The following is a 15,155-nucleotide window of genomic DNA, read 5'->3' on the forward strand; positions in this document are numbered from 1 at the left end:
GCAACAAATTTTTGCACAAGTGCCATTTCTGCGGCAACAGATCTGCCACATTTATCTCCAATTGCGCCTGTTATCAGTTGCAAATGACGTCAGAAATCTATGGCGGCTCACAGCTGCTGTACATTTCATTCTGGTGCACAGACTGCTGGAGGATGCGCCTAATTTATGAGGAGGCCTGCACCTTGTCATAAATTAGTGGCATCCTGTAGGAGATTTCAAAGACAATAAGTCTTCCTCTTTATGTCATATTTGTATTGTACTTTGCTTACCACTGAGATATATTTTCAATAAAAACATGTTAAAAAAGGCGGTATCCTTGCAATCTGCTGTTTCATGTTTGGGTTTATCTACTTCTGTATCTAAAGACTCTTTCCCCCTCTGTCCTACTCACCCAAACTTGGAGGAACACTGATGCAAAGGGAATTTAGCTTGTTCCAGGGATTTCCAGATTGACTGCTTGGCTCGACCTCAATGGTCTCCTCTGAAAGAGTAGACAACGCTGTACTGTATGGCTGTGCTGGACACATGAGGTATCAAGGGGGGAGAAATAAATAAATAAAATCAGCTAATCTTGAAAGGATACACATAACAGATGGATAGACACAGAACTTTGACTTGTGAGGGTCCAAATGCTGAGACCTCTGGTAATTTTAAAATGACAGTGACCATTTAGAACAGTAGACAAAATCAAACAAAATACCAAATTCCCAAAATAAAAAGTACAGTATGTACCGCATATGTCTGGGTACAAGCAAATGTTCTATTACTTAGATACAGAAAAATATAGACACACAGCTTATAAATATGGCAGTCTCAGAGGTAGAAGAGGATCCCCAGGGATTAGTGTTCTGTAAAGTGTTTTCCAAAGTAGAAGACAAACAAATCTTGATTACACAAGTCTGCAAAAAAAAGGGTGATGGAAGGTTACAGGGCAGAAAATCCGGTATATCGCCCCTTACCGCTATAGGCATCAAATGAAACCAAGATATACAGTTAGGTCCATATATATTTGGACAGACAACCTTTTTCTAATTTTTGCTCTGTACATTACCACAATGGATTTTGAACCAAACAATTCAGATGCAGTTGAAGTTCAGACTTTCAGCTTTCAGGAACTAAAGCATTTTTTAAACTCAATCCCTTTATTTCAGGGGCTCAAAAGTAATTGGACAAATTCTATAATTGTAAATAAAATGTTAAGTTGAAAACCCTTTGTTGGTAATGACTGCCTGAAGTCTTGAACTCATGGAAATCACCAGAGGCTGTGTTTCCTCCTTTTTAATGCTCTGCCAGGCATTTACTGCAGCGGTTTTCAGTTGCTGTTTGTTTGTGGGCCTTTCTGTCTGAAGTTTAGTATTTAGCAAGTGAAATGCATGCTCTATTGTAGGCATCCTCAAACTGCGGCCCTCCAGCTGTTGTAAAACTACAACTCCCACAGTGCCCTGCTGTAGGCTGATACCTGTAGGCATGCAGGGAGTTGTAGTTTTGGAACCACTGGAGCGCCGCAGTTTGAGGATGCCTGCTCTATTGGTTTCAGATCAGGTGACTGACTTGGCCATTAAAGATTATTCCCCTTCTTTGCTTTAATAAACTCCTGGGTTGCTTCGGCTTTATGTTTTGGGTCATAGTCCATCTGTATTATGAAATGCCGACCAATCAGTTTGGCTGCATTAGACCACACAGCATGTCTCTGAAAACCCCAGCATTAATCCGGCTGCTTCTGTCCTGTGTCACATCATCAATAAACACTAGGGACCCAGTGCCACTGGCAGCCATGCAAGGCCAAGCCATCACACTGCCTCCGCCATGTTTTACAGATAATGCCAAGGCGAATAAGATAATGGGTTGCATCAAAAGCTGCATAGATGCCCATGATGAGAACATAGTCCTGCCACTTTACAAATCATTAGTCAGACCACACATGGAGTACTGTGTATAGTTCTGGGCTCCTGTGAACAAGGCAGACATAGCAGAGCTGGAGAGGGTTCAGAGGAGGGCAACTAAGGTAATAACTGGAATGGGTGGACTACAGTACCCTGATAGATTATCAAAAACGAGATTTTTGTATAACTTACCAGTAAAATCTCTTTCTCGCTCTTTCCTTGGGGGACACAGAAGACCTTGGGTATAGCTCATCTCCATAGGAGGCGTGACACTAAGTGAAAACTGTTAAGCCCCTCCTCCACAGCTATACCCTCAGCCTGGAGAGAGAGACTGCCAGTTGCGTGTCCAAGCAGTGAGAAAAGGCAAAGTCCAACAAGGAACCAACAAGCCAACTACCCAACGGGTAACAAAAACTCGGAAAACGCACAGAGAAAAAACAATTAATGGGTGGGTGCTGTGTCCCCCAAGGAAAGAGCGAGAAAGAGATTTTACTGGTAAGTTATACAAAAATCTCGTTTTCTCGCCCAGTTTCCTTGGGGGACACAGAAGACCTTGGGACGTTCAAAAGCAGTCCAAAAGGGGGAGGGACCACAACACCAAGGCGAAGCACCCGAAAGGCATCAATGAACCGCCGCCTGTAAACCCAGGCGGGGTAAGGCAGCATCTGCCAAAGTCAGAGTATGCACCCTGTAGAACTCAGAAAGGCGTGCAAGGCAGACCTGTGGCCACCGTGCCCAAATGCACGGCCGAAGCCCAATGCCTCCGGCCCAGGAGGCACCGACCGCTCTGGTGAAAGGAACGGTGACACCAAAGACAGAATCCTGCCCTAGGTGCGGTAACCTCAGCAATAGCCAACCTGATCAAGCGGAGGAAAACCACCCTGGAGTCCGCCAACCCTATGAACAGACCTCCTGGAAACCCAAGAGGCCGAACGACTGCAAGAGTCGGAGATCTCCAAGTAAACAACGGCCAGGCCCAAACAACGTCCAAATAGGTGAGGTGTTGAAGCGAAGGCAACACCACCTTCAGAAGGAAGGAAGGAAGGAAGAAACGAGATGCAGAACAGCCCTGTCCTGGAAAGGACAGAAAACTCATAACAAAAAAAGGGGGCCATGCCGGCACCCGTCAGAGACACGACTGATACGGAACACAACCGTACAGGACAGAAGGATAGAGTGAACTCCTGTAACAGCTCCAAGGGCAAGATTGGAGCGCCGAGAGCTCTGGATATAGTCCCCAGGGCGGTACCGAAGGACAGCACAGAGGAACCAAAGAGCCACTCCGAGGAAGAAGGTCTTGGCAGGCCCAGAGGGTCGGGAACGCTGGAAGAGGAAGAACAGCGCCGACACTTGACACCTCAACCAAAAGACAGAACCATGGGGAAAGAACTTCAGAGTGGGGAACGCACAGCTTTCCACAGAACCCCAGACAAAAAACCCTAAATCTTACGACAGAACCTGGACGAGACACAGCCAGGAGTGGACAGCAGTGAACCCGCTGGAGTCGCCTGGCAAGCAGGCGAAACCCAATGAGAACAGGCGCAGACCAGTAACACGGGCAGAAGGGTCGACAAAACTAGCCCCGTCGGCCCCGAACAACGTTGACCCGCATCCACCCGAATGGGGAGCAGAAGGACAGATGCAAAGACCCAAAAGGATCCGCCAGACGCCAGGAGAAGGCAGGCTAAAGACCATGCTGATGTAACCACGTTGAACAGCCCCTGTGTGGGATCAAAGGACAATCTGAACCGAAAAGGTAGTCCCCCCAAGTTACCGAGAAGGTAAGTCTACATCAGGACCATCGTCTTAGAACGGGCCACGCAATCTGCACCCAGCGGGAGGACAGAACGCGGTAGACTCGGTAAATAAGCACACAGCTAATACAGCCAGCGCGAACAAGGGAGACCGTACGAGGCCAAAAGGAACACCGGAACCATCCACAGGAACAACCAGGCTCACCCCAGAGGGGAGGACAGTGAAAACACAGCCTCCGTAGTCTTGTGGGAAGCCACATCGGAGTGATCTGTATAGAGCGGGAGCCAAACAAAGCCGGCGAAAAGAGGCAGTCGAGACAGAGGCCGACATAACACCCTCCAACCGAAAGGAGGAGGAGTGGGCAACAGGGAAGCCATAAGACAGCTCAAAAACAGAACCCGCTACACTGTGAGACGCCCGGTCCACCGCCTCGCAGAAGGCGAATACCTTGAAGAACCCAAGGCGGAGGTCCTCCGGACCTGGGTAATCCAGCACCCAAGAGAAGTTGGGTGACCGTCCCGAGAAGAGCAGCCCGAACCCGGCAGCAGATCAGACAGAAAGCGTAGAGGCGCCAAGAGGAAGGACTCATACCACACTGCATCCGAAGAGGAGGAAATTGCGGCAGGCAAGGGAACCGCAGTCCTGACAGCGCCAATGAAGAATTCGAGAGGCCCGCAGACAACAGCACTCTCGACCATGGGACCACTAGCGCAGGGAAGCAATGCTGCAGAAGGACGCAAAGGGCATGCATCTAGGACCCACGAACACTCCCTGGAATGAAAGGCCAACTAAATGAATGAGCACCACCCAGCTCGGTGCAGCAGAGAGAAATAGAGCCTGTCCGGTCAAGAGGACAGAAGGAACTCCCTAGGGACGAGTGCAAGGCTGGCGGCAAGCATCGGCTCCCAAGAAACAAAGGTATGCCGCAGGAAGCAGGTGAGGCATACGAACGAGCAGCCCCGCAAGCAGCGAGAAGGCCAACCCACCTAGAAAAAAGGGGGGCTCGTCCCAGAGCGCCACAGCATGTACGGAATCGCAAAGTGCAACCTGAAAGGGAGTTATGCACAAAACCAGTATAGCATGCGACGGAACGCAATCAGTCCACCCCGAAAGGGGGGAAATTGTACCTGGCCAACTACAGTTGGCAAGAGTGCAAAGACCAGTCCCAAAAGGGAGTGATGCCTAAGGCCGAACCTACTTCAGAGAAGCAGGACATACCCTATAAACCAGCAGGAATGCAGGAGGTCCATCTAGTGAAAGGGGAACATGCACAGGGTATCCTAGCATTAAATGAGTGTGCAATAATACACCCAACACTGAACTCAGCGAGAGAGTAACTACTCTGCCAATGAATGGGGACATGTACAAGTCCAGCCCAGCCACATAAGGACAGCCGTGAATCCCAGGAGCGTGCCAAATTCTGCCCTTGAAGTGAGAAGTGGTCACGCACAAGGCCAGCACCGTATCCAATGGAAGTGCAAGCGTTCCACCCATGATAGAGGGCCATTCTCATGGCCAGCAATGTATCCGGTGAGTGTAGCACACCGCCCAGAAAAAGGGGGTAAAGCACATGGCCAGCATCTCCTCCAGGGAGAGTGCGAGCACACCGCCATGCATGGGAGTCATACACATGGCCAGCAACGTACTGGCGAGAGACAACCACAGTCACTAAGAACGCGTGCATGTCGCCTGAGGAAGGAAGGCATGCCCCTGGCTGGCAGCGAATCCAGCAAGAGTGCGTACACTGCCTACGGAAGAGGAGTCATGCCCATGGCCGACAGCGGATCCAGCGAGAGTGCAAGCACCCTGCCATGTATGGGGTACATGCACGTGGCCAGCAACGTACCTGCGAGGAAACACCCAAAGACAGAGGGATGTATGTATGCTGTCTGAGGGAAGGAGGCATGCCTAAGGCCGGCAGGGAATCCAATGAGAGTGCAGCATACCGCCTAAGAAAAGGCCGGCAGCGCAATCAGTGAGAGTGCAGCACAATAACATAGTACATAAGTACATCATAGCACATCAGCGAGAGTGCAGCATAATAACATAGTACATAAGTACATCATAGCACATCAGCGCCGCCTGGAAGGGGGTCGTGCACACAGCCAGTACCGTATCCGGTGAAAGTGCAGTATCCCGCCTAAAAAAGGGGGGATGCACATGATCGGCATCAGATCCAGTGAGAGTGCTGCGTTCCGCCCAGGAAGGGGGTCACGCACATGGCCGGCAGCGAATCCAGTGAGTGCAGCGTTCCGCCCACGGAAGGGGGTCACGCACATGGCCGGCAGCAAATCCAGAGAGTGCAGCGTTCCACCTATGGAAGGGGGTCGTGCAGAAGGCCAGCACCGTATCCGGTGAAGGTGCAGCATTCCGCCCAAGAAGGGGGTCATGCACATGGCCAGCCAGGGAGAGTGCAGTAGCCCGCCTAGGAGGGGGGGGGGGAATGCACATGGCAGGCACCATAACTGGAGAGACGATGAATGCTGCCTACAGAGGGCCGAATGCACTTGGCCAGCGCCGTATCCTGGAAGAGGCAAGAAAACCGCCTAAAAGGGGAAATGCCCTAGCAGCGACGCAGGCTGGGAGCGCAACACCATGCCGCCTGTGGAAGGAGGTCATGCAGACATGCAGCATTACTGATGAGGCTGCAGCGTCAAGCGCAGCCCAATAGAAATCATGATCTATTATTTTTATTTCATTTATTTTTTTTTTTTTTTTTTTTTTTTTCTTTCAACTCAGCCTCTGAGGCTAAAGGGGAGCCACCATATAGGGGCCCTGAGAAAAAAATGGGGGCCAACTATACAGACCCAATTTTGGGAGCCGGCCTGCACCCAAAGGGTTAACAGGGATCCGGCCTGGAGGGCGGCGTGCGATCCCCTGGGGGCGGAGGAACCTCCAGGCGGGAAAATTCGCGCCTGGAGAAGTTCCCGCCCCCTCCACCAGAGACCGGAAGATTGCGGCCTAGTAGGCCGCGAAGCCGGGGGCTAAATTGCGGCCCCCGGCCCGTCATACCGCCGGGACCTGGGGCGGAACGGCGCTTCAAACCGGCCGCGGGAGCCCACCCCGCGGGCCGGTCGGGATTGCGGCACAGCAGGCCGAAGCCTGGGACCAAGTAGCGGAGCCCCGCCGACCGCCACCTGCTGGGCGTAGCCCAATGCCGGCCGCGGGAGCCCACCCCGCCGGCCAGAAGAGATAGGGGCCCGGAATGGCGGTTCGCCGGCGCGGGAGCCCACCCGGCCGGCCGGAGAGACAGGACTGGAATGGTGGCTCGCTGGCCGCGGGAGCCCACCCCGCCTGCCGGAAGTAAGGAGGCCTGGAATGGCGGACCGCCGCGGGAGCCGCGGAACCTAAAATCTTTTGCGGCGCCTGGCCGCACCGGAATAGTAGTGCTGACCGGATCGGAGCCCGTGATGGACCAGGGGCAGCAAGGCGCGGGCCCTGTGGCCCTGAAGCAGTGGCCGGTAAGAGGGAGGGGGACCCTGAGACCGGGTCTGTGAGGGTGGGAATCCTGCCTAACCCCTACGTCAGGGGCAGCTAGGTCTGCAGCTCCCCAGGCATTCTTCTTGCAGGAAGAAGGGTGCCATGTCCTATGGGAGCAAAATGTCGCCCTGTGGCAGCCAGGGGCCAGCCTAGGGCTAGCAGGGACAAAAGGGTCCAGAGGCCCTGTCAGTATGGGAGTCAGGCACGCAGGAGACCGGGGTGGGGTGAGGGGTGAGGGGGGGGACGTAGGGCTGGAGAAGCCAATCTCTCACCATAGCCGTCTTCACCCTCGGTCCGTTCCAGCAGGGTCGCCCCTTCAGCTACTGGCACCGTAGTGGCAGGACGCTGGAAGAGGGACTTGGCGTGCGGGCGACCCTTGTGCTGGCGGGATGTAGGGGAGCTGGGCTGCCCTGATCCACCTTGCCTTCTGTGGGGGAGGCAGCAGTGCGGATGACCGGCACTGGCGCAGCTCGACCCCGGGAGAAACAGAGAGGTCTAGTGCGTCTCTGTTGTCCCTGATGATCTGGAACAAAAAGAAAGGAAAAAAGTAAAAATCAAAATTTAAAACAAGGGGAAAACAGCCCTGCAGTAGCAGGGAGTGTCTTGCCTCCTTGGACACTAAGCAAAAACTGGCAGTCTCTCTCTCCAGGCTGAGGGTATAGCTGTGGAGGAGGGGCTTAACAGTTTTCACTTAGTGTCACGCCTCCTATGGAGATGAGCTATACCCAAGGTCTTCTGTGTCCCCCAAGGAAACTGGGCGAGAAATTAGAGTTATTCACTTTAGAAAAAAGATGACTGAGGGGAGATCTAATAACTATGTATAAATATATCAGGGGTCAGTACAGAGATCTATTCCATCATCTATTTATCCCCAGGACTGTGACTGTGACGAGGGGACATCCTCTGCATCTGGAGGAAAGAAGGTTTGTACACAAACATAGAAGAGGATTCTTTACGGTAAGAGCAGTGAGACTATGGAACTCTCTGCCTGAGGAGGTGTGATGGTGAGTACAATAAAGGAAGTCAAGAGGGGCCTGGATGTATTTCTGGAGCGTAATAATATTACAGGCTATAGCTACTACAGAGGGGCCTGGATGTATTTCTGGAGCGTAATAATATTACAGGCTATAGCTACTAGCGAGGGGTCGTTGATCCAGGGAGTTATTCTGATTGGAGCCGGGAAGGAATTTTTCCCCCCTTAAGTTTTTTTTGTTGCCTTCCTCTGGATCAACTTGCAGCATAACAGGCCTAACTAGATTGACAGATGTCTTTTTTCGGCCTTATAAACTATGTTACTATGTTATGTGGTATGCTTTGGATCATGAGCTGTACCTTGCCTTCACCATACCTTTTTTCTTTCCCTCATTCTGGTAGAGGTTGATCTTGGTTTCATCTGTCCAAATAATGTTTTTCCAGAAGTGTGCTGGTTTTTTAAGATGTGTTGTAGCAAAGTCCAATCTAGCCTTCTTATTCTTGAGGCTTATGAGTTGCTTGCACCGTGCAGTGACCCCTCTGTATTTACTTTCATGCAGTCTTCTCTTTATAGTAGTTTTGGATATTAATACGCCTATATCCTGGAGAGTGTTGTTCAGCTGGTTGGCTGTTGTGAAGGGGTTTCTCTTCACCATGGTAATTATTCTGCGATCATCCACCACTGTTGTCTTCCGTGGGTGTCCAGGTCTTTTTGCATTGTTGAGGTCACCAGTGCTTTCTTTCTTTTTCAGGATGTACCAAACTGTAGATTTTGCCACTCCTAATAGTGTAGCAATTTCTCGGATGGGTTTTTTCCTGTTTTTGCAGATGAAGGATGGCTTGTTTCACCTGCATGGAGAGCTCCTTTGACCACATGTTTACTTCTCAACAAAATCTTCAAAATGCAAGCACCACACCTCAAATCAACTCCAGGCCTTTTATGTGCTTAATTGAGAATGAAATAATGAAGGAATTGCCCACACCTGCCCATGAAACTTCAAAAAAATGGCACGGTCGTTTGAACGAGCCCTTATTCAACGGAAGTACTGGCACTGGGTCTGGATCAGTTTGCGGAATCCACACGGATGTTGCCTGTGCATTGAGGATTGCAAATTGCGGTCCCTAATACACGGAACGGCTGAGCAATGGGCGTGTGCATGAGCCCTTCTTTATATTAATAGTATTATTTAACATATAAAAGTCATTTTCAATAAACAATGGAATGATCACTACTCTTTAAAGTGGTTGTCTTATCAGAACAACCCTTGACCACTAACCCTAATAGATCATAGACTGGTCCTCATACACAGACCTGAGGACTCAATATGGCCTGCAATTTTATTTTACCCACTAGCCACCTCAATGTGAAAACCATGCAGATAGCAATGAATGTAATGTGAAGAGAGCTGTCATGTAATTGTGTATGTTGTTAGCATAAACACTGTAATTAGCCTCCTGAGCACAGCACACGAGAGGTACACCAAATTAGAACATGAGTCCTTGGACATTTGACACTTACAAGAATTATCTTCTTCAGAAGATTCTGCAACTTCACTGGGGCACTGACCTTCATACCTGAACTCTGGGGAAAAAAATCGAATTAGTTACTCTACCATCAAGACCTAAAACATATATATAACACACCATATGTCTGCTCAACTGCCAAAGTTTAAGACTAAAAGCCCCCATACACAACAGTCTTTTGTAGACCAAACCCGCTGAGAACGGAGGGTTTGGCCAACACTCTTATGACTTTCCCCCTACAGTGATGTCCAAGGAAAGCAGCATCAGGAGAAATGAATATTTTTGCCCAATCCTTTTGTTCTCCCTGGAGAAAAGCCGCCACCAGAGGTGTCTGGCAGCTGCTTTTCCTGTAGAATACACATATACCTACTGCTGGGACCCCCACCGAACACAAGAACGGGGGCTCCGTACCCCCTGCAGCTGCCATGAAAAGAACGGAGCAGGTCAGTGGTAGGACCCTCCACCGATCATGTAGATAGGGGATAACTGTAACAACCCGGAATACCCCTTTAAGTTGAGTCCAGACAGTTTTTTTTATCAGGAGTCGGACACAACTGATATATTTATTCTTTGGTGCACCAGTGCAGCGTCCATGGCCTGAAAGCACCAATCTGAAAAATGCTGCTTGCTATCATTTTTTGTCCAGCGTTAGGGGACAATCAGCATTAAAACGGAGGCACTTCATGCTATGAACGATCTCAAAGAAAACAATGGGATCAGTCCTGGCATCAGTTGGTACAGAAATGCTGGAGGGAAACCAAAATGAATGGCCAGGAATATGTGAACTCGGTCTTACAAAGACTATACTATACCTAGAAAAATGCTATGTTACACAAACTGTTAGATTCAAAAGGTCTACTACCTGATCACTTAGAAGGGAATGTGTCACCACCCTAGTCCGTTCTTACCTGTTTGTATGGCATTGTAGCACTGAAATAGTCATTAGTAAGTATACTTTTATGTCAAAATCAAGTTCTCTATCCCCAAAAACTAGGTTTCCTAAATATGCTAATTAGGTTAAAAAGGGGCTGTACTTATCCATGCTGGAGCCCACTCACGCCCATCAGCAGTGATCTCCGCTTCCTTCTCCTTTTCTTCTCTCCACCAGCTGTGGCAATGTCATCATGCTGGCGCTCCAAATCTCGGGTGCACACAGAAAGGGAATGTGCGCCTGCACAAGATTTGGAGCGGCAGCATGATGTCATTGCAGCTGGGAAGTAGAGAGAAGAAGAGGAGGGGAGGAGCAGGGATCCCTGCTGATGGGCGCAGGTGGGCTCCAGCATGGATAAGTACAGCCCCTTGGACTCTTTTCAGCCCAATTTGCATATTTATAAAATAATTTTTTTTTTTAGGGAAGAGAACATTGATTTGGACAAAGGTATATTTACAAATGATGGACACACCGATGCAGGACTGCTTACCGTACAGTTATCAGAGTTGTCTTTTATAACGTGCCATGCACCAGTGTGTCCATTACATGACCAGCGATCAATAAAGGTTCCTAGATCTTAAAAACTGAGAAATTGATGCAGAAAGTATACTGGATAAATATGTACATTTTCATCATAAAGAATGTATTTCCTGAGCCATAACTATATACAGTATAAGTATGTAGTATACCAGCAGGAACAAACCCTTCTTCCCAGTATTGCACTAATTTCTCGGACCACTAACCGCTTTGCGCACCATGACGTACTGGGAGTTCTGTTAGGAAATTGTGAAAACAGCAATTTACATTATTATTAATATAATTGCTGTTGTCATCAGTGGGAAATAAAAATGTGCAGCCTATAGTAAAACAGTCTATAGCTCTACCACAGGCTGGCTGCATTGACTACTCCCCTACTAGTGTGTATTATTCCCAATACAGTGATCCCTCAAGACACAATGGCCTCAGGATACAATATTTTCAACATACAATGGTCTTTTCTGACCCATCGTAAGTTGAAACCAGACTCAACATACAATGCCTCACACCAATCAAGGCTGGATTAGTTGCTAGTTAGCAGCTATTCTTGACTGTTATATGTAAGGACTTGTTTGAGCTGTCTTAGTTATCTGCTTATCTTCATTTTCTTTTATCCTGGGCGACATTTTGGGGTTTTGGAACTAATCACTCAACTTACAATGGATTCAACATACAATGGTTTTCCTGGAACCAATTAATACTGTAACTCGAGGGACCACGGTATATAAGAGGACTGCTCTGTCAGGTGCCTTGAAGGCAGAGGTACCTTACAAAAGGTAACAATGCTGCAAACATTCCGTACCTGCCATCTCTTCCAGAACTGCTTCCTCATGTGGAGGAATAAGAAGCAAATCTACAGGGATAACTAATCTTTCTGTAGTCTCCTGAAAAAAAAGAAACGTTTCATGTTTATGACAAAAATTTGTGAAAAGTTGCTTTTATGGACTGTTCTACTAAGGGGTCCAAATGCATATTTAGTTGCTTTCAGCTTCTATTCAAGCCAATGAAATAGTGATCAGCTACATATGGATCAAAGATGGGGACGCAAAGACAATTTCTCAGTATTAGGTTGCTATTTCATGTAGCATGCGGAGAAACAAAAAATGTGTCAATTTGCAGGAAAACCACATTGTGCAGCACACCTGTGCCCTATGGCCACTACATAGGATAGCACTCATTACACTTCTCTAGTAAGGCTTTTATTTTTTTTATAGAGTAATCTAAACCTCAATGTGCAATGTTTAAGAAGCTTTCAAGCTATTTTCTTATTACATTTTAAAATATGCCTGGAAATCTACGCATGTAGCTGACAAAAAAAAAAAGAGAGATTAGAGATCTAGAGATTTTGAGAGATTAGAAATATGTTTCCATGGAAAGCGATTTCTTAACATTTTTTTAGTGAAAGATAAAAATAAAAAAATTCTAGCTATAGCCCTAGCCTAACCATAACTACCGGTATACATATGTTAACCCTTAGAGGACCTTGGATTTTCCATTTCTGTGTTTTCTTTTTTCACTCCCTGCCTTCCCAGAGCCATAACTTTATTTTTCCGTTCACATAGCCTTATGAGAGCTTGTTTTTTGCTGGACAAGTTGCACTTTCTAATTCCACCATTTAATATTACATATGATATAGTGGAAAGCAGTGGGAAACAGTTTTATGGGTTTTGTTTTTACAGTGTTCCCTATGCGGTAGAACTGACCTGTTACTTTCATTCTCCAGGTCAGTACAAATACTGAGATGCCACATATGTATAGTTTTTCTTGCGTTTTAATACTTGCGGCATATTCTGACCCCTTTAACTTTTTTGTAGTTATGTGCACAGAGCTGTTTTGCAGGGTGATCTGTACTTTTCATTGATACCATTTTAGGGTGTGTACGACTTTTTGATCACTTTTTATTTAATTTTTTGTGGGACGTGAAGAGTAGGGATGAGCGAACTCGAACTGTATAGTTCGGGTTCGTACCGAATTTTGGGGTGTCCGTGACACGGACCCGAACCCGGACATTTTCGTAAAAGTCCGGGTTCGGGTTCGGTGTTCGTCGCTTTCTTCGCGCTTTTGTGACGCTTTCTTGGCGCTTTTTGAAAGGCTGCAAAGCAGCCAATCAACAAGCGTCATACTACTTGCCCCAAGAGGCCATCACAGCCATGCCTACTATTGGCATGGCTGTGATTGGCCAGAGCACCATGTGACCCAGCCTCTATTTAAGCTGGAGTCACATAGCGCCGCCCGTCACTCTGCTCTGATTAGCGTAGGGAGAGGTTGCGGCTGCGACAGTAGGGCGAGATTAGGCAGATTAACTCCTCCAAAGGACTTGATTAACTGATCGATCTGCAGCTGTGGATCATTGAGCTGCTGATCCTCAATTGCTCACTGTTTTTAGGCTGCACAGACCGTTTGTCAGTCTCATTTTTCTGGGGTGATCGGCGGCCATTTTGTGTCTTGTGGTGCGCCAGCACAAGCTGCGACCAAGTGCATTTAACCCTCAATGGTGTGGTTGTTTTTTGGCTAAAGCCTACATCAGGGTGAAGCTGTGACACCAAGTGCATTTAACCAGCAATAGTCTGTTCATTTTTTGGCCATATCCCAGTCTAATTCTGTCACTAAATCCATACCGGTCACCCAGCGCCTAAATACTAGGCCTCAAATTTATATCCAGCTAAATCTGTCCCTAGTGCTGTAGCTGGGCGAGTTATTTAGTGTCCGTTCAAGCACATTTCTTGTTCTGGGTTGAAATACAATTCCCAATTTAGCAATTTCATAATTTAGTGGTTCCTGCTATATCAGAGCTCTTTGAAATCTATCCCAAAAAGGGTATATAATATTGAAGGTGCACATAGGGTCATTCAGAGTAACTTCACACACACCCGCTACTGTGTATTTCCAAGTCTAATTCTGTCACTAAATCCATACCGGTGACCCAGCGCCTAAATACTAGGCCTCAAATTTAATTCCCTCTAAATCTCTCGTTACCCACCGCTGTACTGTTGTTGCTGGGCAAGATATTTAGTGTCCGTCAAAGCACATTTTTTGTTCTGGGTTGAAGTACAATTCCCAATTTAGCAATTTCATAATTTAGTGGTTTCTGCTATATCAGAGCTATTTGAAATCTATCCCAAAAAGGGTATATAATATTGAAGGTGCACATAGGGTCATTCAGAATAACTTCACACACACCCGCTACTGTGTATTTCCAAGTCTAATTCTGTCACTAAACCCATACCTGTCACCCAGCGCCTAAATACTAGGCCTCAAATTTAAATCCCTCTAAATCTCTCGTTACCGTTGTCCTGTTGTAGCTGGGAAAGTTATTTAGTGCCCGTCAAAGCACATTTTTTGTTCTGGGTTGAAGTACAATTCCCAATTTAGCAATTTCATAATTTAGTGGTTCCTGCTATATCAGAGCTATTTGAAATCTATCCCAAAAAGGGTATATAATATTGAAGGTGCACATAGGGTCATTCAGAATAACTTCACACACACCCGCTACTGTGTATTTCCAAGTCTAATTCTGTCACTAAATCCATACCGGTGACCCAGCGCCTAAATACTAGGCCTCAAATTTAATTCCCTCTAAATCTCTCGTTACCCACCGGTGTACTGTTGTTGCTGGGCAAGATATTTAGTGTCCGTCAAAGCACATTTTTTGTTCTGGGTTGAAGTACAATTCCCAATTTAGCAATTTCATAATTTAGTGGTTCCTGCTATATCAGAGCTATTTGAAATCTATCCCAAAAAGGGTATATAATATTGAAGGTGCACATTGGGTCATTCAGAATAACTTCACACACACGCTTCTGTGCATTTCCAAGTCTAATTCTGTCACTAAATCCATACCGGTGACCCAGCGCCTAAATACTAGGCCTCAAATTTAATTCCCTCTAAATCTCTCGTTACCCACCGCTGTACTGTTGTTGCTGGGCAAGATATTTAGTGTCCGTCAAAGCACATTTTTTGTTCTGGGTTGAAGTACAATTCCCAATTTAGCAATTTCATAATTTAGTGGTTTCTGCTATATCAGAGCTATTTGAAATCTATCCCTAAAAGGGTATATAATATTGAAGGTGCAC

The 15,155-nt window shown here is 47.3% G+C and overlaps 1 protein-coding gene across 2 annotated transcripts in view; it reads right to left on the bottom strand.

Annotated features, from left to right (window-relative positions):
* The window catches only part of ACD (ACD shelterin complex subunit and telomerase recruitment factor), a 72,228-nt gene that overhangs the window by 15,276 nt on the left and 41,797 nt on the right, over positions 1 to 15,155 (bottom strand). For both annotated transcript variants that reach the window (XM_044293735.1, XM_044293736.1), the window contains 3 exons: positions 11,885 to 11,966; positions 9,610 to 9,672; positions 392 to 517 (listed from right to left, as the gene is read on the bottom strand). In XM_044293735.1, the coding sequence (XP_044149670.1) occupies positions 392 to 517; positions 9,610 to 9,672; positions 11,885 to 11,966 (271 nt within the window). The remainder of the gene's footprint in view (positions 1 to 391; positions 518 to 9,609; positions 9,673 to 11,884; positions 11,967 to 15,155) is intronic.

The sequence above is a fragment of the Bufo gargarizans genome, chromosome 5 (genome assembly GCF_014858855.1).
Source record: "Bufo gargarizans isolate SCDJY-AF-19 chromosome 5, ASM1485885v1, whole genome shotgun sequence".
Classification (NCBI taxonomy): domain Eukaryota; kingdom Metazoa; phylum Chordata; class Amphibia; order Anura; family Bufonidae; genus Bufo; species Bufo gargarizans.